The 23901-nt window shown below is 42.4% G+C and overlaps 3 protein-coding genes and 2 long non-coding RNA genes across 5 annotated transcripts; 3 read left to right on the forward strand and 2 right to left on the reverse strand.

Moving 5' to 3' along the window:
- The first annotated feature begins 19 nt into the window (after positions 1 to 19).
- Positions 20 to 3232, forward strand: LOC135943281 (phospholipid scramblase 1-like). The gene is made up of 6 exons (XM_065489742.1): positions 20 to 383; positions 971 to 1277; positions 1341 to 1454; positions 1698 to 1915; positions 2343 to 2507; positions 2879 to 3232. Exons 3-6 carry the CDS (start codon positions 1355 to 1357, stop codon positions 3215 to 3217), a joined length of 822 nt encoding a protein of 273 aa, XP_065345814.1. The 5' UTR covers positions 20 to 383; positions 971 to 1277; positions 1341 to 1354; the 3' UTR covers positions 3218 to 3232.
- Positions 3233 to 7595: 4363 nt separating this feature from the next.
- On the reverse strand, positions 7596 to 10563 carry LOC135942488 (basic proline-rich protein-like). Its single transcript, XM_065488618.1, has 3 exons — positions 10512 to 10563; positions 9595 to 10057; positions 7596 to 8982 (listed from the first exon to the last, which is right to left on the reverse strand). Exons 1-3 carry the CDS (start codon positions 10561 to 10563, stop codon positions 7596 to 7598), a joined length of 1902 nt encoding a protein of 633 aa, XP_065344690.1.
- A 1412-nt stretch (positions 10564 to 11975) lies between these two features.
- LOC135942633 (uncharacterized) lies at positions 11976 to 13153 on the forward strand. The gene is made up of 3 exons (XR_010575114.1): positions 11976 to 12032; positions 12092 to 12228; positions 12383 to 13153. It is a non-coding gene; the product is annotated as an uncharacterized LOC135942633 (long non-coding RNA).
- A 1288-nt stretch (positions 13154 to 14441) lies between these two features.
- Positions 14442 to 16015, reverse strand: LOC135944552 (uncharacterized). Its single transcript, XM_065491580.1, has 3 exons — positions 15682 to 16015; positions 14726 to 14840; positions 14442 to 14658 (listed from the first exon to the last, which is right to left on the reverse strand). Exons 1-3 carry the CDS (start codon positions 15940 to 15942, stop codon positions 14564 to 14566), a joined length of 471 nt encoding a protein of 156 aa, XP_065347652.1. The 5' UTR covers positions 15943 to 16015; the 3' UTR covers positions 14442 to 14563.
- Positions 16016 to 17883: 1868 nt separating this feature from the next.
- Positions 17884 to 19637, forward strand: LOC135943336 (uncharacterized). The gene is made up of 2 exons (XR_010575190.1): positions 17884 to 18023; positions 18605 to 19637. It is a non-coding gene; the product is annotated as an uncharacterized LOC135943336 (long non-coding RNA).
- The last annotated feature ends 4264 nt before the right edge of the window (positions 19638 to 23901 follow it).

Consider the following 23901-nt stretch of genomic DNA (forward strand, 5'->3'; position numbering starts at 1 on the left):
TAATTAGAATGACGCCCGATCGGCTGCATTATTATTATTATTTTCCCCGCACTCGACGGTTGTACGCTCACCTGGCTGGATGTGCTCTTTTATTAGCACTGATAACATTTTTGCCCGACTGCCGCTATTCTTCGGACCTTGGCTGCCATTATCTTTTCAATGGACTAATATTGACTTGATTGCCGGCGGACGCAGTCAATACCCGTGTAGTTTCTCTCGCGGAGAACCGCTCCGGCGTCCACGATGGACGGGTACCAAAGCGAGAGGCAGCCGCTGCTCGGCGGCCAAACCACCTTCCAGTACATGCGCCCCAGGGCCAGGCGAATGGTCATCAGACGCATGTGGTCCAGGGTATTGCTCGAACTGCGTGGCGGCTACTCCAGGTACAAGCATGTCCATCTAAAAAAAAACAAATTTGCTTTCTTCATTGGAGAAAAAACACTAAAATATTTTAGCTGAAATAATTTCTTTTTTATTTGTGACAAGGTTAAATTTTCCATATTTCTCGTAGCTTATCTCCTCGTTATCATAATTTTGACGTTTTCCAGTCTGTGTTTGATTTAACGGTTAGAATTTTGATCATTTTACTGAATCACAAAGGATTTACCTGCGCACAGAAAAATTTCCAATGAAAAAAAAACGATTGTTGGATTTAACTTGGTCTCTGAACAAAAATTTGGCTAATAATGATTAAAATGCCTGAGCTTTTTAGAACATTTATTTCTTGTCGTTCGCCTATGTAAAATCCTTAAAATTGATCTTACAAACATGTTTATCTCTGGATTGCTTTTGAAATTTGATCGATTTTTTATTCACTAGCAATATCAATTTCACCAAACAACAATTGATTACAATAATCATGGTCAATTCTTGATCTTCAAGGATAAAGATCTTAGGGATTACAGAGCTTTTCCAAGATTTCCTATGACAAAAGCAAATTTGAACCCTTCAATCGTCTCTTGTTTGTCAGGGTGAACCAACGTTATCTGCGGAAGGTGAATCGCCCGAAGGATTTTGCGCCGATGGAACGGAAGGACAGCATGTTGTGGGTGAAAATGCTGGCACAGTGCAGCAGTCCGTACATCACGGAAAGCCAGTTCATTCCCGACATGGCCATCAACGCCATCGAATCCGGCGGCCTTGCTGTTTTCTAAAAAGACTATATCATACCCCTTAAAGTTCCTGACTCTTCGTTCATAATTCTTTGAGACTCTCTGTACATATAAAAACTAGGTTATAAGTTGACGACTGATCTTTGTATTTGTGATATCGACTCAGTAAGTTTTCTGCTCGCGATATCGGCAAATGGTCTAAAAATAGAAAACTGGATCATGTTTCAGGTGGTGAAAATTGGATGCAAGCTCCCCAAGGCCCACCAAACTGCCCTCCGGGATTGGAATATCTGACCATGATTGACCAGCTCCTCGTTCACCAGAAAGTAGAGCTGCTTGAAGGTACGCTTTTAACACGATTCAAAAAAAGGAAACATTTAAAATTAAATGTAAATATCTTAACAATCTATCTCACAAGTCCCGTCAAAAGGACCCTCAAATTTTTAAAGCACATCAAGTGACCTTTATCACCATTGTAATCTTGGCTCCGCTAGGAATTGATATGGATGTATATGATAAATCAAGTTTTTCTATATTCAAGAATGAAGAGTTTCTATATCCAAAATAATTCTAAATTTCGTGTAGCTATGACCGGCTTTGAAACGGCAAACAAGTACTCGATCAAGAACAGCATGGGTCAGAAGGTCTACAGCGCCAAAGAGAGCAGCGGATGCCTTGTGAGGAACTGCTGCGGCCCCAACAGGCCCTTCGACATGAAAATATATGATAACTTTGGAAATATGGTCATTCATCTTCACCGTCCGTTCGCTTGCCAGAGCTGTTGTTGCCCATGCTGGTTACAGGTTCGGATTTTATTTAAAACCATTTTCCTTTTTTAAAAATGCAATTTATTACTCTTATGCGTTTGAAAGAAGTCTAAATTACCACCTCTAAAGAATGCCCATTTAAAATTTTTATTAAATGGTTAAGCATGAGAGAGATATATAATTTAATTTCTTAAAATTATGACAGAAATATAATTTTTAATTACAGAATGGAACGAAAATTTCCAAATAATGGTGTTCTTTGATCGACAGAATAATTTTAAGTTGAACTTAATCTTATAGCAGCATTGGAAATACTAGCCAATTTTTATATCAAAAGAGAAAATTAAGATTCATGCAAACTTAAAACCCTGATTATTAGCTAAATGATCATCAAAATTTGTTTTATTATTCATTTGATACTCTGGTCTTGTTCTTTTTGTTTTAAAAATGTCTTTCCTTGTAGAGCGTGGAAGTGACCGCACCTCCTGGAACCTTGGTCGGAACTGTGGAACAGAACTGGAGCATCTGGACTCCTCATTTCAGCATTAAGGATGCAGCTGGCAATGTTGTACTTAAGATCAAGGGCTCCTTCTGCACTTACAGCTTGTGCGGCGATGTCGAGTTTAAGGTATGTTTAAATTACGCCATTACGTTAAAAGAAAAAAAGGAATTTTGAACGTTTTTTCTCTAAAATAATACTGTCATCATTCTAATTAATGCAGCCTTTATGGCCAACATTCCTTAATATTTAATTATTCGAATAACATTAAAGCAGGATTATCTCATATGAAAAATCTCTGTGTCTGTAAAACTATAATCCTACTCTCTGTTAAAAAAACGAAACACCTGCCGTGTGGAGCCCGCCAAACGCGTGCTACGTCTCTCTGATTTACGATACTGTCATTGGCATGTAGCCATATATAATCCCGAAACCTCTTGTAATTTTGAAGCAAGCTTTACTCGATTTTTTCCTAAATAGAAAATGTTAAATTGCTTCAGCTATCTCAAGAACTGCAAGGGCCACCAAACAAAACGGAAGGATTTTCGGCTTGTGGGAAAAAATTCGGCCTGCCAGCTATTTTGGATTTTGGGGAACCTCAGGAATCGGCGGCTGGCAGAGTTTTAGCAATCCAAGCGCTGTACACAATCACTTCCACTTTGGACCCAACGGAAACAATGGAAACAACGGGAATAGTGGAAACGGGAATGGAAACCACGAAATGGGAACCATGGAAATCACGGAAATGGAAACAACGGGTATTGGAACGGAAACGGGTACGGAAGCGGAAATTGTCCCAGATGTTCAACTGGCAAGAATGTCCCAGTGAAACACGCTAAGGCTTCCACCACTAAAAACTCAGGCCAAAAGACGAATAGCAATTCGGCGCCAAAGAGGGGTGGATCGTGGTTCATTTTTTAAAACTCCCCCACTTTAATTATTATCATGTGTGTGTGTTTTGTTATCGCAATATCTGTAATGGTATTGAGCTTTACTGTTAAATAAGTAATTAAATACTTGAATATATTGTTTCTTTTCCTCACAAAATTCCACTTTTAAAATGTAAAGATTGCAAATTGTTAAAAACAAAGAATTAATATTTTGGTCCATGATATTTCACTGATCAGTAACGGGAGTAAAATGTTGGAAAAGTATCAGGTCAATATGAAAGCCAAATATAATGATCTTGAATTCTTTTTCTCTCCTCCCTATCGAAATTTTAGCGGTCTTTCATTCTGACGTTAATGATCGTGCAATTCCGAGTGTTCTACTTTCCATCTAATATAAATTCCTGCTGTACATCGCAGCGGGGCACAAGCTTTTGGACCGTGAGGTGTTCATCATGGTTATCGCATCCTCTGCTTTCGTTTTGCTCTTATTGCTTGCTGCATCTACTTCTCAACTGATGCTGCAGCTTCCACCACGAGGAATCTACAGCCCTGTCGTAGGTCAGTAAATGTAATAAAACTTACGCATAACCATGCGCACGCAGGGTTCGCCAATTTTGCAATGCGCAAAAATGCACCACTGTTGTTTTGCGCAAAAAACCGGCTGGAAAAACGCACCAGTCTTGGGTTTTTCCGCATTTTTCCGAATTTAACCCAAAAATAGTCAATTTTCGCTACAAAAGAGTCTGAAATTTTAGAAAATTACGTTGAGTGTTAAAATTTTCAGTGTTTTGGTGAAACCAGTGGCTCTAATACTGATTTTGGTGATTTTGAAAAATCCCTACTTTTGGTCATCCACTATGAGATTTTTTTATTTTCCAAAAGAATGCATGTGTTTCGGAAACATGCGCAAAATTGCAGAAAAACCCGCAAAAAACAGTTTTTTTTGCAATGCAGTGGGTTTTATCCGGTAAAATGCGGGTTTTTGCGAACCCTGTGCGCACGTGCCGAGCTGACAGATTAGAAATTCATTTGGGATGCTTGTGTGTGGCTTTCTTCGTCCGCTCAGGTTCAAGGCAATCAAGTGTGTGGACGGTGGTTCGTTTTATTAAAAATAATGTTTCTTCTCTAGCCGTTCGGGCCACGTGCTTTTCTTCCTAGAAAAAGGCGAGTCTATCGCCCTCATGAAAAGGGCAGAGCTCAGACATCAATCCAATGCGCTTGCTATAAAATATTTAAATCATTTTATGCTTTAACCGGTTCTTCCACTCTTCCGCAGCAAATAACAAACATGCAGCAAGAAGTCGTTCCCAAAAACAATAATAGATAAAAGGGACATAAATTCTAATCATTAATTAAATATTTGATAATACATCAATCATTAGGGTGTCATTAATTATTTCATGAGAGGTGCTATTGAACTTTATATATAGAAAATTTATTTACTTTATAAAACAAATACTGGACTTCACGACTACTCAAAGTAAATTGTGACCAATCAACCTTCTCTCAAAAAGAAAGAACAGATTACTCAACTTCCCGATAGTTTTTAGATGTTCTTAAAATGTGGTGTTCAATTTTTTTTAATAATTGTTACCTCATTCTTAAGTAAAAGTGAGTAGGAAGATCAATCACCATAAGCAATGGCAAAATAGATAGAAACGATTCATAATTGTAATTCAAAATAATTTCCATCGTTTTTAGAGCCACTGAAAATTAAAAATAAACATGTGCAGCTGTGTCGTGACATGACTCGGCCTGATTTGCCCCAACATGCGCCTGCAGATGCAGACCTAAGGCGCGGCGCGCGGCCGCCGGACGCTCCGGCCGCTACCCAAGAACCACACCGTTTTATGTATTAAATTGGTCTTTCTGTAACGGAAAGACGTGGCTCGGTAACAAGTAACCCCTCTCGCTGTCGTGAGCGTTGGAGGGGTATGCTCTGAAGGAGCAAATTTAATAATACATCAGGTGGGGAATACATTTGGCCGCTGCATTTCTTTATTTTTCCTTAAACGACAAGCAAGCACTGTTGAACTTAAAGTAACTTTGGCGCCCCAAACTGTATTTTTCCCATCACTGGCTGGCACGTGATACCCCAAGCGGTGTCACACCACCCCCCGAGCTTCGAGGCGGCTTTCGCCGGCTCGGACCGCAGACGTTTTCCTGGCCTCTGCCGAGCAGCATCTCTCCTGCGCCTCTGCCTACTAGTTGCCCCTCTTTTGCCTTGTCGGTCACAGTAAGAATTGATATTTTATTTTCAAAGTCTCGTCCACGTTAACTTATTAACTTCAGTAACGTAATTATTGCAAATTTCGCGATCGAAAGTCCTTTTCTCTCTTTTCTCTCTGTTAGAGTCACACTCTGAACAATAAATCAAACAACTTAATTTCTAAGCCCAATTCTCGGCTGTTTGTCTTTGTCTTGACCAGCAATATAATTAAAGGAACGATAAAGTAATTTGTTTATTTCATCATTAATTAAAGGCTCACTTAAGGAGCAGCCTTTTTCTGTCTTAAAGCTCATTAAATATTTTTTAAAGTGATATTACCGTGGCATGTTCTGATTATTCTCGGCTTGTGGCTTCGCGTGGCTCTCGACGTTGAATAATTAAGATTGGCTCCGGGAATTATCAATTGTTAACGAGGAAATCCTAGTTTGGGCCCTCATCCTAGCCGATGAAGGAATTAGAGCAAAATAGTAAGAATTAAATAATATCTGAGAAACGATTGATCATGAGAGACAGCCGCCGCGACTATGAGTTAAGAGGGATGGCTCGGCGGCAGCGAGAGGGCTCGGCGAGGCCAAAAAGTCGCTCCAGTTCTGCGGGCTGTAAGCTAAGGGGTTGGAGGGCACTAATCATGTATTTTTGGTATAGCTGTGTTGCAGATATTCGCAACAAGCTGTAATTTGTGTTTTTATTTAATTATTTAATATTTTCGTTATCTTACTGTATCAAATAATGAAGTTTCAGGAACAGAATTTGTTCATATAGTCAGCGCCGTAAACGTGCCGCTCATCTCCGCATCACGAGAAAGGATTGCTCTCTCACCTTCTGTTCAAACCGTATCATCAGCGACCGGCTTCACTCCAGCCTCATCCGGTGCACAACCACTTCTGGATTTGATCTGGACAAAATGAAATGAACGGGAAAAGTGGGGAAAAAAGGCTTATTTAATTATTTATTCAAAACTCGTTAGAGTTTAAAAGTTTCAATATAACAAATAGAGATGCTTAAATTAATTATGTAATTTGAAGTAAGTCAAATTCCAGAAAATTTGAGAGTTGGCCCAAATTGCTCTTTAAAAATATATTACCAAAAATCTGTTCCAAAGTAGAAGAGAATGCAAGAATGTGAAGTTTCCTATCTAGTGAGAAGAGTAAAATAAATAAATTATAGATGAAGATATAATCGGACTTGTCTTTATCGTTAGAAATGCTCTTGTAAAAATTTCAAGTTTGTAAATTTGCAGCATAATTAGGCAATTTTTAAGTGGAAAACAACAGGCAAGACTATTTGCGTGTGTTTTAAAATGTTTTGTCGGGAAGCGTCACCCAAATTAACGAAATTAAAAATACGAATTTCCAAAAATAATTGGCCGTTTTATTCAGATTATTTCATTTAAATCATATTTTTAGACTTATAAGCTTTTAAAGGATTGACGAAAAATCACAGCGAAAAAATCAAATCAAAAAAGTATTTGGGAGGGAGTTGACTTTTGGAGAATGGGCGGAGGATCCTTTTCCTCGCGTATTTCTTTGGTTCCCCTCTTCTCGGCTTTTTTGCTCTCCCGAATTCTGCTTTGGAAGAAAAGAACGAAGAGTAAGATATAAAAGCAGCTGCCTCATTCACTTTCTGTTTCTCTTGCTTCTGCCGGTCTTTCGCTCTGAGTTCGCCGTAGCGCACCCCAATGATGGGGTTGGCGTTAAAAGCTCTCACTCTATCGCTCTTAGCGAGCATACTAGTATTCCACGTGCATGGCGAATCAAGTACACGTAAGTTACTCATTTATTTTTACTATATATCTAGTGCTCTAAATTTTCTCGTTACTCCCTACTTTGATATTCTGCTCAAAAGCTAAACATATTTTATTTAAATTCGTCTACAACATGTATTTTTGTACCAACATGCAATTATTAATTTGACAGAACTAAATGGAAACCAACACGTTCTTTCAGGGCACTCTGATGCCATTGATAATGGTGATCAAGAGGCATTGTCTAGATCTGCAGGTTGGTTCAAAAATGAATGGCCCAGCAAAGAATACAATTACAAACGATTGACCGCTGATGAGCAAATTAACGACTTTCACGCAGAGCTAAATTCCGCTCAGCAAGGCGGTGGAATGAGCTCAAGAATCAACCTCGGCACAGGAGGATCACTTCGCAGAAGAGCTCGACAAGCCGATGGTGAAACCATTGAAACAGATCCTGACATATTCTCCGGAGTTTCTGCACTTGACACGAACCCTGGCAGCACTGGTAAGGCAGGTGGCACCGGCAGGCAAGGCGGCGGTGGTGGCGGCGGCGGCGGCGGCCCAGGAGGCGGTGGCGGTGGCCCAGGAGGCGGCGGCCCAGGAGGCGGTGGCGGTGGCCCAGGAGGCGGCGGCGGCGGTGGCGGTGGCCCAGGAGGCGGCGGCGGCGGCCCAGGAGGCGGTGGCGGTGGCCCAGGAGGCGGCGGCGGCGGTGGCGGTGGCCCAGGAGGCGGCGGCGGCCCAGGTGGAGGCGGCGGCGGCCCAGGAGGCGGTGGCGGTGGCCCAGGAGGCGGCGGCGGCGGCCCAGGAGGCGGCGGCCCAGGAGGCGGTGGCGGTGGCCCAGGAGGCGGCGGCGGCGGTGGCGGTGGCCCAGGAGGCGGCGGCGGTGGCCCAGGAGGCGGCGGCGGCGGCCCAGGAGGCGGCGGCCCAGGAGGCGGTGGCGGTGGCCCAGGAGGCGGCGGCGGCGGCCCAGGAGGCGGTGGCGGTGGCCCAGGAGGCGGCGGCGGCCCAGGTGGAGGCGGCGGCGGCCCAGGCGGCGGCGGTGGCGGCCCAGGAGGCGGCGGCGGCCCAGGAGGCGGCGGCGGTGGCCCAGGAGGCGGCGGCGGCGGCCCAGGAGGCGGTGGCGGTGGCCCAGGAGGCGGCGGCGGCGGTGGCGGTGGCCCAGGAGGCGGCGGCGGCGGCCCAGGAGGCGGTGGCGGTGGCCCAGGAGGCGGCGGCGGCGGTGGCGGTGGCCCAGGAGGCGGCGGCGGCGGCCCAGGAGGCGGCGGCCCAGGAGGCGGTGGCGGTGGCCCAGGAGGCGGCGGCGGCGGTGGCGGTGGCCCAGGAGGCGGCGGCGGCGGCCCAGGAGGCGGCGGCCCAGGAGGCGGTGGCGGTGGCCCAGGAGGCGGCGGCGGCGGTGGCGGTGGCCCAGGAGGCGGCGGCGGCCCAGGTGGAGGCGGCGGCGGCCCAGGAGGCGGTGGCCCCGGAGGCGGCGGCCCAGGAGGCGGCGGCCCAGGAGGCGGCGGCGGTGGCCCAGGAGGCGGCGGCGGTGGCCCAGGAGGCGGCGGCGGCCCAGGAGGCGGTGGCCCCGGAGGCGGCGGCCCAGGAGGCGGTGGCCCCGGAGGCGGCGGCGGTGGCCCAGGAGGCGGCGGCGGTGGCCCAGGAGGCGGCGGCGGTGGCCCAGGTGGAGGCGGCGGCGGTGGCCCAGGAGGCGGCGGCCCAGGAGGCGGCGGCCCAGGAGGCGGCGGCCCAGGAGGCGGTGGCCCCGGAGGCGGTGGCCCAGGAGGCGGCGGCGGCCCAGGAGGCGGCGGCGGCGGCCCAGGAGGCGGTGGCCCAGGAGGCGGTGGCCCCGGAGGCGGCGGCCCAGGAGGCGGCGGCCCAGGAGGCGGCGGCGGTGGCCCAGGAGGCGGCGGCGGCCCAGGAGGCGGCGGCCCAGGAGGCGGTGGCGCCGGAGGCGGTGGCCCAGGAGGCGGTGGCCCCGGAGGCGGCGGCCCAGGTGGAGGCGGCGGCGGTGGCCCCGGAGGCGGCGGCCCAGGAGGCGGCGGCCCAGGAGGCGGCGGCCCAGGAGGCGGCGGCCCCGGAGGCGGCGGCCCAGGAGGCGGCGGCCCAGGAGGCGGTGGCGCCGGAGGCGGTGGCCCAGGAGGCGGTGGCCCCGGAGGCGGCGGCCCAGGTGGAGGCGGCGGCGGTGGCCCCGGAGGCGGCGGCCCAGGAGGCGGCGGCCCAGGAGGCGGCGGCCCAGGAGGCGGCGGCCCCGGAGGCGGCGGCCCAGGTGGAGGCGGCGGCGGCCCAGGAGGCGGTGGCGGTGGCCCAGGAGGCGGTGGCCCAGGAGGCGGCGGCCCAGGAGGCGGCGGCCCAGGAAGCGGCGGCGGTGGCCCAGGAGGCGGCGGCGGCGGCGGCCCAGGTGGAGGCGGCGGCGGCCCAGGTGGAGGCGGCGGCGGTGGCCCAGGTGGAGGCGGCGGCCCAGGTGGAGGCGGCGGCGGTGGCCCAGGAGGCGGCGGCGGCGGTGGCCCAGGTGGAGGCGGCGGCGGCCCAGGTGGAGGCGGCGGCGGTGGCCCAGGAGGTGGTGGCCCCGGAGGCGGCGGCCCAGGTGGAGGCGGCGGCGGTGGCCCAGGAGGCGGCGGCCCAGGAGGTGGTGGCCCAGGAGGCGGCGGCGGCGGCCCCGGAGGTGGCGGCCCAGGAGGCGGCGGCGGTGGCCCAGGAGGCGGCGGCGGCCCAGGAGGCGGTGGCCCAGGAGGCGGCGGCCCAGGAGGCGGCGGCCCAGGAGGCGGTGGCCCAGGAGGCGGTGGCCCCGGAGGCGGCGGCCCAGGAGGCGGCGGCGGCCCAGGAGGCGGTGGCCCAGGAGGCGGTGGCCCCGGAGGCGGCGGCCCAGGTGGAGGCGGCGGCGGTGGCCCCGGAGGCGGCGGCCCAGGAGGCGGCGGCCCCGGAGGCGGCGGCGGTGGAGGTGGCGGAAGCCCAGGCGGCGGCGGCGGCGGTGGCAGCCAAGGCTGCAATTGCAACAACGGCAATTGGAACAACTGGAACAATGGCAACAACTGCAACAACGGACACGGAGGTGAATAAGTCTGAAAACGCTTTTAAACAAGATGCTCATGTTGAATTGTTTGATGCTAAAATTGAAAATTAAATATATATTTCACTCCAAAAATTTATTTAAAGCAGCTGCTAAATTTAATTTATGGACCGTGCTATCATAGCCTCTTTCATGTTGAAAATTAAACTACTGCAATCTTAATATTACAGGCAACGGATTCGGGAGACCCGGATTTGGAAGACCCGGATTCGGCAGGCCTAACTTCGGTGGATGGAGGCCAGGTGGCTGTGGCGGAAGACCTTCAAGGCCGCCATTTGGACGTCCCCCTGCTTGGGGTTGCAACAAAAATAACTTCTTTGGAGTTTCACCCTGCGGATATCCATCGCCTGCTCCGAGGGTGCAATGTAGTTTCATGAGCAATCCATTTGATGACCAATATAGCTATAATAACTGGGGCTCTTGGGGTTCGTCGGGTTCGTGGAATAACTGGGGTGATTACGATGATTTTGGGGATTCCTGGAATAATAATTTCAACGATAATGGTAACGATAGTGACGACATTGGGGGGCTTCTTTGTGGCGGGGGAAAAGTTTTTTGCAATAGAAATTACTGTGGATGCGTTTAAAGTGAAAAAGAGCACGTTTATTATTGCTGAAATATCGTTCAAGGCTGCTTCCGTTAAAGGAATCGATTGTTGTGTAATTGTTTGTAAGAATGTGCTGATATGAAAAATAAAAAGTGTAGACAATCTACCACATGTAGACAGTTACAAAACAAAGTATTTTCCATTATGTATTCTCCCTTAAGTTATTTGTTTGATTTTGCAAAACGATTTACTTTTCCTTACACAAAATTAAATGGCAATTTGCTAGATAATCAGATTTTTGCAAACAGAAAACTCCAAATAAAAATAACAGTTTAGAACTAAATCTTGATAATTTTTTCTTTGAAATGATATCAAATTTTAAAAAATGTATCTCGAAATTTTTCAAATAATAACCAGAAAAGTCACAAAAAACATTTTAATAAGCAAAAAATTCAACCTCCTGCGACGCACTTGCCATAGGGGCAAAAGGTGTGGCTTGGAAAATTTCGTGTCTCTCTTGTCCTTGAAATCGGACGTCAGGTCGTTCACCTTTTGACGACAGCCCTGAACCAAGAGGCTTGTTCGCCGAAACCGCTCCCACCGGCGATCGTTTTTGAGTCGGATATCGATTGTGCCTGCCAGCTCACGGTCTTTTGTTTGAATAAACTAATCGCATATTTAGGAGTCGAGAGCAGTATAAATTTATTTTCAGTGCACCAATCTGGACACAAATGATTTTGAGCTAAAAGAGCAAAGCCACTTAAAAATTTTAGTTTCAATTTTGCAGATGTAAATTTCAAAATGTTTAAAGATTAAAAAAGGAACACTATTTAACAATTTTAATGATTAAAAGTATTCATTGGAGGAGAAAAAATGCCTAGTAACACCATGTCCAAAGTCATTAAAGTTATTCTATTCTATAAAGAAAACACGCATGAATTGGTGATTGGTAAATTTCACATCAAAAAGATTTTGGTAAAAAAAAAATACAACACCCACTTGCTGCCAGAGTCCGAGGGATTTTTTCACCATTTTTCCCTACTCCTCTCTACCCCTCCTCTGTGAATATTCGCTAAAGAGAAGGGAAAAAGTGAGAATGGAGGTGGAAAATAGGCGGCGAAAATCCCTTCTCGTTCTTCATCTCACCAAAACTCGTTTTATTCTTTGAGAAGCAGCTCCAAAGAGTTAACGACGATGGTAAGCTTATCATTTAACTTGGCACTGGATACTATTTTCTTTTTTATGTGATAATCTAGGGCTCGTAACAGCGCCAGAAAATCAATTAAGATGGATTCGCGCATAGTCGTAGCAGTTGCTCTTATTTTAAACACTGTCGTTTGTGCTGACGTCAACAATGTCCATCAAAACAACAGCGTCGTCGAAGATGTTACACGTGAGTATTTTGTGACATAGTTATCTCAGTTAAGTTAAAAATTTGTTACAAATAGCCGTTTTTTCTCAATCTATTTAAAAATGGCTTCGAATTATGTGATGACCAAAATAAAATATTTTTTGTTCTGATGGTTAAATTCTTTATTCCATTTCAGGCCCGTTGACTGAAAAACTAAGCCAGCAAAATGCGGGAATCAGGCATTTCCTAAAGACTGATTTCCCACCAAGAATTGGACCTTTGCAATCAGAAAAGACACAAGCTGAAAATTTTGCGGCAGAATTTCAACAATGGTATGACTACCACTACGGAAATAGGCCTTCACCCGGTGGTAATCAACCTGGAGGAGGCAATCCCCCTGGAGGGGGTGGTCACCCAGGCTGGGGTAATAACCCTGGGGGAGGCAGTAATCCCGGAGGGGGTGGTCACCCTGGCTGGGGTAATAACCCTGGAGGAGGTGGATGTTCTAGAAATGGGCCTGCATGTGAGTCTTGCAACAGCTGTTGTTCGTGCTGTAATTCGTGCAGCCAATGCTCTTCTGGTAGATGTCAGCCCCCACCTCCGCCTCCTTGTCAAATGAACAGAAATAATTATTACGGTCGTGATCTGCATTCAGGGTTTGAAGACTGGGGAAATCGATGGGCAGATAGAAATAACTGGAACTATCCACACTATGATAGCAATTATTACGGTCGTGGACTAGACTACGATTCATATTATTAGGGTCGCAAATTTTTAAAGGTGATATTTGTCGGGCATTGGAAATGCAAAATACTTACATACTTATTTTTTCCCAATTGTAAACCGGACCTAGATGTATCAAGAACCAATTGATAGGTGTGATTGTAGTTTATAATAAAAAAAAACTATTGATGTATTGGTTTTATGCATTGCAAGGCTGTTGTACTGAATAAACGCGTCATTAAAATTACGTATTTTTTGTTCATTTCACCTTTCTCACTATATGATATACAGATTTCATTGGTACAAATTATAAATCATAAAAAGTATGTTAAAATGCCCTAGCAATAAATAATAAATAAGTTTTTTAGTTCTGTCTTCTCTATCTAATATTATTGTAAATTTAGATAAGAAATTCCGTAGTTATGTTTGAAGCTCATAGTTTTTACATAAAAAAATCAACCGTAGTGAATATGATTCCTGCAATTTCCGCACGTCTGAAAAAAGTGGCATTTATAAACAACCTCAGCTAAAGTGCTTTCTATTGGATTTTTATGTCAATCTGCATTAGCGAAACATGACCAGAGGAGAATTTACTCCAGTAATCAGAAGTATGCAACACGCGAGACTACTGTGCCCAGCAGGTTGCCTATAGCTCAATAAATTTATAATTTTCAGCTCCGTTAGCTGAGAAAGCCTTTAACATTTACTAAATGCTTAAAAAATAATCAAAACAAGTATTTTTTCAATATACAACCATTGTTAAGAGAATTAGGTTAAGTAAGCCTAAAATACGATGGATTTATGTTGCTAAAATCTAATTTTTTCTCTCGACATTCAATTTTTTATTCATGAAAAGTGCTTTTAATTTAAATTTCTGTTAAGTATTGATGTGATAAAAATTTAGGACTCTTAAATAATATATTTTTTAATTTTTTCTACTCAAGAAAAGTCTAAAAGAATAATTTCCGCTGGTACATATGCAACACCAATGCGTAAATGTTGTGCAGGTTGCATAAATATATGGTTTCATCATTTGGAGGTGCTAATTTAGCACCAAAATTGTGAATGACCACTTGAGCCAGCAAATTAATTTTTAAATAGCATGAATAAGCAATTAAGATTTTTATTACACAATATGGCTTCACCCAAAGACGAAAATCAAGAAAATAAAATAGGCAAAAATAGAATCAAACTAGCTCTTAGCTTTTTCTGCCCCTTCAGCAATCGTTCAGCAAGTTAACTCCACAAAGTATGCAGCATTCGAGAAGATAAATAAAATTTATATTTTTCTTTTCTAAATGGGATGCTTACAATTTTTGTCACTCTTTGAAAATAATTCAAAAAATTAAAGGAATGAATTCATGGCCTAGGGGGAAATTATTGTGAGAGGGAACTTTCACAGTGCGGGGTTTTCCTTTGTTACTCGTTTTCTCTTTCCGTTTGCACTCAAATCAGAAAAGTAGGATTTTTATGAAAAGTGCCTCTTAGAAAAAATAAAATCGCTCTAAAATCTATATTGAATTAATTATATTTTCCAAACATGCAAATATAATACAGAAAAGTAGTTTAAAAAGTATAAAAACAGAATAAGAATAATTTTAAGAATACTAATCAACGCTCAGTTTAAAAATTTTCGTCTTTTGTCTTAAAATAGCTACATTTGATCTAAAAATTCTTCATGAAGTCCCACTTTGTACTGCATCAATTTCATACAGGTACGGGCGTCTTCTGCGCTGTCATGTCCATCTCCTGTGAACAAAAAATGGATAATTTTTAATAAAAAAATTCAGAGGTTGTTTTATTTAGTCATTCGTACCGTCTTGGATGCTCTGATCGAGGAACCTTCTCGCCAACCACCACAGAGAATTTCTTTTGAAGGAATTTGAGTGTGGGAAAACGATGACTGTGTCGACAAGCTTGTCGTGGCTGAGCTGTAAATTAAATTCAAAAGATTAGATTAGATTTGAGGATGATTCGTGCTCATTTGATGGTCCCACAAAGATTGCAGGATCAGGAATAAATTCTTGATTATTAAAGGCCGACTTTGACGAAAATTTTGAGCACTTGAATCGATTCTTGAGGGTCGAATTAGGTAAATTTGATATTTTTTCAACGAAAAGTCCAGCGTGACGCGCGTAGCACACGTGGAACTTTTTTGCCGCCAAATAATATGATCCTTTTTGCGCGAACTACGCAAGCGTAAGAGAAAAAAATATCAAATTTACTTAATCCGACCCTCAAGAATCGATTCGTGTGCTCAAAATTTTCGTCAAAGTCGGTCTTTAAGGGCTCCAAAACCTAAAAGATCGCGCGGCTAATTTCCCAGTTGGGTAAGACCTTGGTGTTTGAAGCCACCAACAAATGGCGCCACCTTATACTTTCGATTATAAGTTACTTCCGCTGCGATTTCAGACTCAATCATGCCACTCTGCATTCTTCACTTAATATGGTTTCATTTGATGTTCTGAAAACCAAAATCGGTTGAGCCAATCACCGTGTAGAATCCTGAAAAGTATTTTTTTTAATAAAATCATTTCAGACATTTCTACGGTGAATGGCCGGATAGATTTTCGTTTTCAGCACGTATAAAGAAATCTTTCTAGAAGCAGGATGCACAGCAGCAGAATTAAGTCTTAAATCGCAGCGGAAGTGCCTTAAAATTAAATTTATGACGAAAGTACACGGTGGCGCCATCTGTTGGCGGCTTCAAACGTTAAGGTCTTACCCAACTGGTGAATTAGTTAGGAGCCCTTAATAATTAACATTTCTTACCTTTAGCGACTTTAAATCGTTGCCGATGCTGTGCCCAATCAAAATTGTGTCTTCTTTTATGAGCTCCAGCAAATCACTGTGAACCTCTCGCAAAGACTTGCTAGGTCCCTGTTCCATAATTTCCTCGTCGATTCCACTATGTTTGGTCACGTAATCGATGATCATGTCGTGCGGCTTGACGAGCGTCTCGTATTCGATGGAGTAGTCTTCTCGCACGACGGTTACCCGACAGCACTCGTACCCATTGACAGTTACGCACATCTCACAGTCTAGCGCGTACACTGCTTTATTCGTACCACTACTATCCGTAGTGGACACGAATTCACTCTTGTTGAAAAATTCTGGATTTTCAGAGACGTGAAAGTTGTGCGATGTGCACCAATCAAGCTCATCATAAGGCGGAGCCGGGTTCTCCACCCCGTGGCAGCAGGAGTAAAAATAGTCGTCATATTCTCTGGAGTAATAGAGTCTGCCTGAGTGAAATTTACACAGGTTTTTTTCTTCAAGGGGCTTTGGGTTGCCATCACTGTCCATTTCCACTTTGTATTTGCGCCCGCAGCGTTCGCATTTGCGGTCCTCCGCCTTGTTTGCAGCTCTTTCTTCATTTTTACGTCTGTCAAAACCGTTGGAGTGCTCGTCTACTTCCTCATGGCTTCGGATGTAGCTCTGGAGCTTGTCGTAAAGCGATTCTGAAACAAATTTGATAGTTTTTAATGTAAAAAAGATCAAAAAATTAAATAAAATATTAAAGAATAGCAAAAAGCAAGGAGATTGTTAAATAATAAGCCTCCAAAAATCAAGATTCTTACCCCTTGGCAGCGGGTTGGTCTCATCAATAGGAGCCATTTTAATTCTCGAGGACGTCTCAGCTAGAATAACTAGCCACTTGGAGCGACAGAACAAAAGTGACGAAAGTTTGGATTTTACCGTCGAATTTATACAATTTTGGATGATGTTTCGTAATTGTTTTTGTTTATATTACGTAATGCAAAGCATGTAAATATTTATTTAGAGAGCTGGCAAATCTGATTGGTCGCCGCGATGCTTTGCTACAAAACACGACTTGACGCATGCGTGGTTTGTTACGTCAGCTCAAAAACCATTTTCGGGAAGGGTTCCTTTCCTTGGACATGTTGCACAATATATTATTCACCTTACTTACGTAATTTTACCTGGCAAACTGTTGCTACATTATTGTTTTTTTTTTAAATACCATGTTGCTCAATACAGTATAATGAAATTTTTGAGCAACCATTATCACTTATTGTGCAAAAGATTTTCCTTGAAAAGATCAATCGATGGTTGTGTCATTATCAGTTTAAAAAAAACTCTAACACCTTTTATTGAGGTTGTTTTGCACACAGAACATCAAGAGTTATCCACTTATCCAGGTACTAGCCGCAAAAATATGAATCATTAAATTTATGCAATGTATCTAGTGTTACGGTTGCAAGTCAGTTCTTAAGTTGATATTTTGGATCTAAAGTTGCTTTTTCTAGATAAAATTACAGTCGAGAAATTAAACGACAATTTTGCGACGAGGATGAAGCCTGGTTTAATTTATTGCAATTTATTAAAATTACAGACATTTAAATCTTGAATTTTAAAAACTCTATTAAGCTAAGTAAATAATATTCTCTATTTTGTGATTTTGAGAAAGTCCAATTTTTATAGTTATATCTAATTCCTTGTACGTTTAAAACAGCTTCAGAAAATTTACTGTATATATTATTTAGTAATAAAGAAAACACCTTCAATTAATTGCACGGCGTAGTTCATCTTAAATTTTTGCCTAGAGCAATCCTTCGCAAAACGTTTCTAACTTTGCTAATATCTGCTCGTCGCAGTGCAGCTGTCAGCGCAGGAATTCACCTTGCATTTTTTGATTGCACTCAGTGTGTTTACATCCGCTTATGGTGAGATCCGAGGTTAACTTGCACTGCCATCAAAGTTGTTAAGTCGTGCGAACGTAAAACGCGCTCGCCATAACGCGCTCACCAATCGCGTTTAAGAGAAAGGGTGTCAAAACAAAAATTCAACCATTGCGGGTCAATACTTTCCTGAGGACAAGATTTTATAGCTTAGCAATTTATTTCGCATCTTCCGAAATTCCCCAGCAACTAGTCCAGAAAGAAAGCGGACTCTGGGGGGTATAAAAGGGGCTAAACGCAGAGCAGGAAGCACACTTCTCCCAACGAAGTCTCCCAAGTACGACATGAAGACCGCTATTTTCGCTTTTGCACTCTTTTTCGTGGTTCTGGCACACGCTCTGCCAGTTAAGGATGAGCAGCTCAACGACCAGCGGAGTGAGCTGACTGAGACTGAACACGTTTTACGACGAGGTAATGTGTGCTCCGAAATTTTATCTCGTTCATTTTATTATCATTCTTTGAGGTTCAAACTTTAAATAGCCAAATGGATCAGTTTAAAAACTTGAAAATCATATGATAATATTAAACTTTCAGTTTAGAATTGCTGGGTTTTTGAAAATTTAGAATTGAAATATTAGTTTAGAAAGTTAAAAAATCTTGACCAATATTTCCTTGAGGATAGTCGGTATTTGATTAAAAGTTTCATATTTATTTTTTGTTTCATTAAATTGATATTTATATGATGTTTTTTTATATTTTTAAGAGTTTTTTCCTGTACTGTAATATTAGTGAGTTACATCAAAATTCAAGTATTCATTCAAATCATAAAATTGGTAGTGCGAAGCACATTTTAGAAAGAGAATATTGTCTTGCATTGTTTCGACATCATTAATCAGTCCGGCTAAGATCACATATTAATTTTGGGCAGAATACTTTAGGTCAATTGAAGCAAAAAATACAAACATAATAATTCCTCTTCGATAAATTATTTCCAACAATAAAATTCGTACTCGTTCATCGGTTCTAATTTAATTGAAACAATATTTTCACAGATGCGACAGAAGGGAATTTAATGTTAAAAATTTCACGGACAGAGAGGGCTGCTGATCCCAACCGTGGTCACCATGGACACCATGGCCATCATGGCCATCACGGACACCATGGCCATCATGGTCACCATGGACACCATGGCCATCATGGACACCACGGACACCATGGCCATCATGGACACCACGGACACCATGGTCACCACGGACACCATCATGGATGAAAATTATCCTTATAGTATTATCCTTCAAGTTCCTCCTGTATAATAGTTTGTTTTGTAAGCAATCAATAAAATGTTGAATATAATTAAAACCAGGCTTCATCCTCGTTGTCAAATTAAAGAGAAATTCGTCTTCTTTATTTCTCGACCAGTTTCGACGTCACCAAGTACGTCCTAATCATGAGTTACAATTACAATCAAATAACAAACAATACAATAATGTCACATCTAAAATCATATAAATTCCATACAATTTTTAAAAAAACACCCACCTATTCATGAGGCACTTGAGGCAAGCTCCAAAGACCAAATGTAACAAATTCTAAGCCACCCCTTTGTTAAATAACACGCACATCTCACAGGTGGTAGGGAACCTTTTTGTTCCGTGAGCTAAATTTTCCCCTTTCAGCGCGTAAATTTTCTTTTTGGAGGCGGTTGCAATGGAATGCTCAGAAAACGTTATTAGTAACCCAAGCCACCTGCTTTGTGATGTGTGGAAAAATATTTTACGCGCTGAAAGGGGAAAATTTAGCTCACGGAACAAAAAGGTTCCCTACCACCTGTGAGATGTGCGTGTTATTTAACAAAGGGGTGGCTTAGAATTTGTTACATTTGGTCTTTGGAGCTTGCCTCAAGTGCCTCATGAATAGGTGGGTGTTTTTTTAAAAATTGTATGGAATTTATATGATTTTAGATGTGACATTATTGTATTGTTTGTTATTTGATTGTAATTGTAACTCATGATTAGGACGTACTTGGTGACGTCGAAACTGGTCGAGAAATAAAGAAGACGAATTTCTCTTTAATTTGACAACGAGGATGAAGCCTGGTTTTAATTATATTCAACATGAAAACAACCTCGAGTGGTCGCACTTTTCAAAAAATCAATAAAATGTTTATAATGAAAACATTACCATATTTCATTTCAAAAAGGCTGAAAATAGAATGTCATCAAAAATATTGAATTGATGTAATTTGCACACTAATGTACTAAAATTAAGCTGCCTTGTGTAGCAGAATAAGCACCAGCCGTTGATTCTCCGGAATTGGCTGGACTTCTGTAGTTTTCAAAATAAATATATTTCTTTAAAAAAGAATCTTTGATTTAAAAAGCTTCTTATCTCTATGAATACATAATGATCTATAGCTTCTAGCTTTTATTTTCATAAAATTTTATAAAAAAAATACCCTAATTTAGAAAAGTGTACAAAATCAGGAAAAATACCTTTAAGGAATATATGATTCAAACGTCTAAATAATTGACTTAAAGATAGTATTTGGAGGGAAACTGCGTCATATTTGCTTTTTTATAACTCAATCTGTAACATTCCCAAGGCTCTCTGTTCGTTGAAACTGACCTAACTTTTATTTTTCTTTCTCTCTCGTTGCTTGGAATGATAACGAACGCGACGAGCTCTATAATATTTTGCCGTTTATAAAAAACTCACCAGTTTAATAATGCAAATTAGGTAATTTTTATTCCTCTCTGATCGCAGAATTCTTTTCATTCCTGTTATGAGACTCTCGAGTGTTGTGCGAAAAAGATTTCTTAATTTTGAAATATTTCGAAAGAATATTAATCAAATTGTAATTATTATGAAGCACGATTTAATGGAACTCATTTCATCAATTCACTCGAATTGGCAAATAAAGATAATCTCTAGAATGTTGTGGCGGTGCCTTCTCTCCACTACTGTCCTAGTAACTATAGTTTATGTGCATTTTAACCTGTATCATCAGGTAGCAGTGCAAAAGGTGTGCGATAAGCAGTGCACCCTTACTGCACCCCCAATGCATCTTTAGCCTCGTACGACAGCATTCGCAACACAATATTCTCTCTCCGGCTCACAATCAGATGAGAATTCGTGCGAGAATATTCTTGAAACTTGCTTTGATCTCGAATTAATAATACCCGCACTACTTACGGGTTGAGAATTATCAAATTGCATAATTAATAATTGTACGTGTTCAAAATTGATATTTTCATTTTCACATTATTTATTGTTTGTGATTTAAGTTATTCGTGACATTTCACAGTCTTAACTTTACTACGTCCAACCACGAGACCTAAATAAAAGACGATTATTACACTACTAAAAGACGTATTTCTATCAGGGCTCCACGGACCCACAATGTGATTTTGAGAAAGTCCAAAAAATGTAATTCAAAAATTGATAGTTACCTGATTTCCTGTGCATTTAAGACAGTTTCTCAAAATTATCTCATATTATTATGAGATAAAGAAAACACATTTCATTTATTGTTTATGTAGCTGATCGTAAATTTTTGCTTAGAGTTATCCTTCGCAAACAGGTGCTAATTTTGCCAATATCTCAGCTGTCAGCGCGGGGATTCATCTTGCATTTGATTGCACTCAGTGTGTTTACGTCCGCTTGTGAGATCCGAGAATTATTTGCTCTGCTATCGAAGTGAGCGGAGAGTAGTCGGGCAGTGCGCATGCAAAACGTACTCGCAAACGCGTATAAGAGAAAGGGTGTCGCAGCAAAATTCAACCATTGCGCGTCAATATTTTCCTGCGGTCAAAACTATATAGCATTGCAATTTTTTTGGCACATTCCGAAATTCCTCAGCGAATAGTCCAGAAGTAAAGCGGATTATTCTTGTTGATTCTTGCCATGTCATATACATGAAGGATTCTGGGGGGTATAAAAAGGGCTAAACGCAAAGTAGGAATCACACTTCTCCCAACGAAGTCTCCCAAGTACAACATGAAGACCGCTATTTTGGCTTTTGTCCTCTTTTTCGTGGCTCTGGCACACGCTCTGCCAGTCCAGGATGAGCAGCTCGACGACCAGCTGACTGAGCTGACCGAGACTGAATACGTTTTACAGCAAGGTAATATGTGCTCCGAAATTTAATCTCGGTCATTGTGTCATCATTATTTGAGGTTGAAACTCACAATAACCGGGCCTACTAATCATAAAATTGTTTTAGGAAAATATCTTTGTCTTGATTCGTTAGGACATCATTAAACAATCGGCAGCATTATTTTGGGCCAAATATTTCAAGTCAATCAGAGCAAAGAATACAAAAATAATAATTCCTCTTCCATAAATTATTTCCACCAACAGAATTCTTACTCATTCATCAGTTCTAATCTAATTAAAACAATGTTTTCACAGCTGCAGATGGAATTTTGGTGCGGCAAGTGAGGGCTGCTGACCCCCAATACAGAGGTCATTATGGTAATTATGGTCACCACCACCACGGACACCATGGTCACTTCGGACACCATCATGGACACCATCATGGACACCACTACGGCCATTACCACGGATAAAAATTGTTCTTAGTTGTATCCTTGAAGTTCCTCGTGTAGAATATTTTGTATTGTAAGGAGTACATATGTTTATCAATAAAATTTTTAAGATGAAAATATCATATTTCATTTAAAAAGGGCTGAAAATAGAACATCGGTTTTTATTTAAAAATATTATTTTCTCTATTGTCGTTTCATAAAATTTTATCTAAAAATACCCAAAGAAAAATACAAAAAATTAGGGCATATTGCTTTAAGGAATGGTTCAAACGTCTAAATAATTGACTTAAAGATAGTATTTGGAGGGAAACTGCGTCATATTTGCTTTTTTTATAACTCAATCTGTAACATTCTCAAGGCTCTCTGTTCGTTGAAACTGACCTAACTTTTTTTTTCTTTCTCTCTCGTTGCTTGGAATGATAACGAACGCGAGCTCTATATTTTGCCGTTTATGAAAAACTCACCAGTTTAATAATGCTAATTAAGTAATATTTGTTCCTCTCTGATCGCAGAATTCTTTTCATTCCTGTTTTGAGACTAGAGTGTTGTACGAAAAAGATTTCTTAATTTTGAAATATTTCGAGAGAATATTAATCAAATTGTAATGTTAATTATTATGAAGCACGATTTAATGGAACTCATTTAATCAATTCACTCGAATTGTCAATTAAAGATATTCTCTAGAATGTTGTGGCGGTGCCTTCTCACCACTAGGGGAGGTTGAGACGAGCCAAACGGTATGCAATTTTTGCAATTCTGATGGCTCAAACCCGAGATTTGGTGATGCGTTTTATTTAATAAAAGAGGTTAGTTGCGACACAATTTATCAGAGTGCTTCTTGAATAATGCACGAGAACTTATTTCGATTTGTTGCATTTTTTTTGATAATTTATAGTCAACAGATGCCGCAACCTCAAATTACAATCGCTATTTTAATTTAAGGGACGAAAAAAGACGCGTTCCAGAGTCTCGTATTTTGTTCCAAGTTAAAAATCGACAGATTTCTTTCTTATATTGTTTTTTTAATTTATTAAATACCGCGGTCGTATTATGTAGTTAAATCAGTTGGCATTAGCTCGAAAAAAGTTCTGTGTCGTGGAAATCGGTTTATCAGCTTCGCTTTCTATTTTAATTTTGAAATTTGATCGATTGATTTGCTGGCTCTCGTGCACGCTGGCAGAGAAATGTGCCATTTCTCCGTTTCTGTTGCATGTATCAAGTCGAATCATTTTTTGAAATGAGCGGCATTCAGTCTCAAATTTAATGTCTGGAGTCGTTAAACCGGTTAGTTTTAGGTAAGGTCAGTAAACAAATAAAACCTCCTCCTGTAAAATCATGAAAAGTGCAGGTTTACTTTTTGCCCGCTGACGCAGAATGCATATTTACTTTTTTTCCGTACGCGTAACGACTTATACTACTAAAAGACGCATTTCTGTCACGGCTCCACGGACCCACAATGTGATTTTGAGAAAGTCCAAAATGTAGTTCAAAATAGATAGTTACCTGATTCCCTGTGCGTTTAAGACAGTTTCTCAAAATTATCTCATATTATTATGTAATGAAGAAAACACATTTAATTTATTGCACGATGTAGTTGATCGTAAATTTTTGCTTAGAGTTATCCTTCGCAAACAGGTGCCAATTTTGCCAATATCTGCTCGTCGCATCGCAGCTGTCACCTTGCATTTGATTGTACTGTGTGTTTACGTCCGCTTCTGAGATCCGATAATTATTTGCTCTGCCATCGAAGTGAGCGGAGAGTAGTCGGGCCGTGCGCACGCAAAACGCGCTCGCAAACGCGC

The sequence above is a fragment of the Cloeon dipterum genome, chromosome 4 (genome assembly GCF_949628265.1).
Source record: "Cloeon dipterum chromosome 4, ieCloDipt1.1, whole genome shotgun sequence".
NCBI lineage: Eukaryota > Metazoa > Arthropoda > Insecta > Ephemeroptera > Baetidae > Cloeon > Cloeon dipterum.

Excerpts from the sequence above, each read along its gene's own strand:
- LOC135943281 (XM_065489742.1), top strand. The coding sequence starts at position 1,355 with ATGCAAGCTCCCCAAGGCCCACCAAACTGCCCTCCGGGATTGGAATAT. Across the intron at positions 1,455-1,697 it reads GAAAGTAGAGCTGCTTGAAG|CTATGACCGGCTTTGAAACG; the intron begins GTACGCTTTTAA and ends AATTTCGTGTAG. Across the intron at positions 1,916-2,342 it reads GTTGCCCATGCTGGTTACAG|AGCGTGGAAGTGACCGCACC; the intron begins GTTCGGATTTTA and ends CTTTCCTTGTAG.
- LOC135942488 (XM_065488618.1), bottom strand. The coding sequence starts at position 10,563 with ATGGCGGCCTTGAAGGTCTTCCGCCACAGCCACCTGGCCTCCATCCAC. Across the intron at positions 10,058-10,511 it reads CCTGGCCTCCATCCACCGAA|CTGGGCCACCGCCTCCTGGG; the intron begins GTTAGGCCTGCC and ends GGCCACCGCCTC. Across the intron at positions 8,983-9,594 it reads CCGCCGCCGCCGCCGCCTCC|GCCACCGCCTCCTGGGCCGC; the intron begins TGGGCCACCGCC and ends ACCGCCTCCGGG.
- LOC135944552 (XM_065491580.1), bottom strand. The coding sequence starts at position 15,942 with ATGTGCGTAACTGTCAATGGGTACGAGTGCTGTCGGGTAACCGTCGTG. Across the intron at positions 14,841-15,681 it reads ACGATTTAAAGTCGCTAAAG|CTCAGCCACGACAAGCTTGT; the intron begins GTAAGAAATGTT and ends TTTAATTTACAG. Across the intron at positions 14,659-14,725 it reads CGATCAGAGCATCCAAGACG|GAGATGGACATGACAGCGCA; the intron begins GTACGAATGACT and ends TTTTGTTCACAG.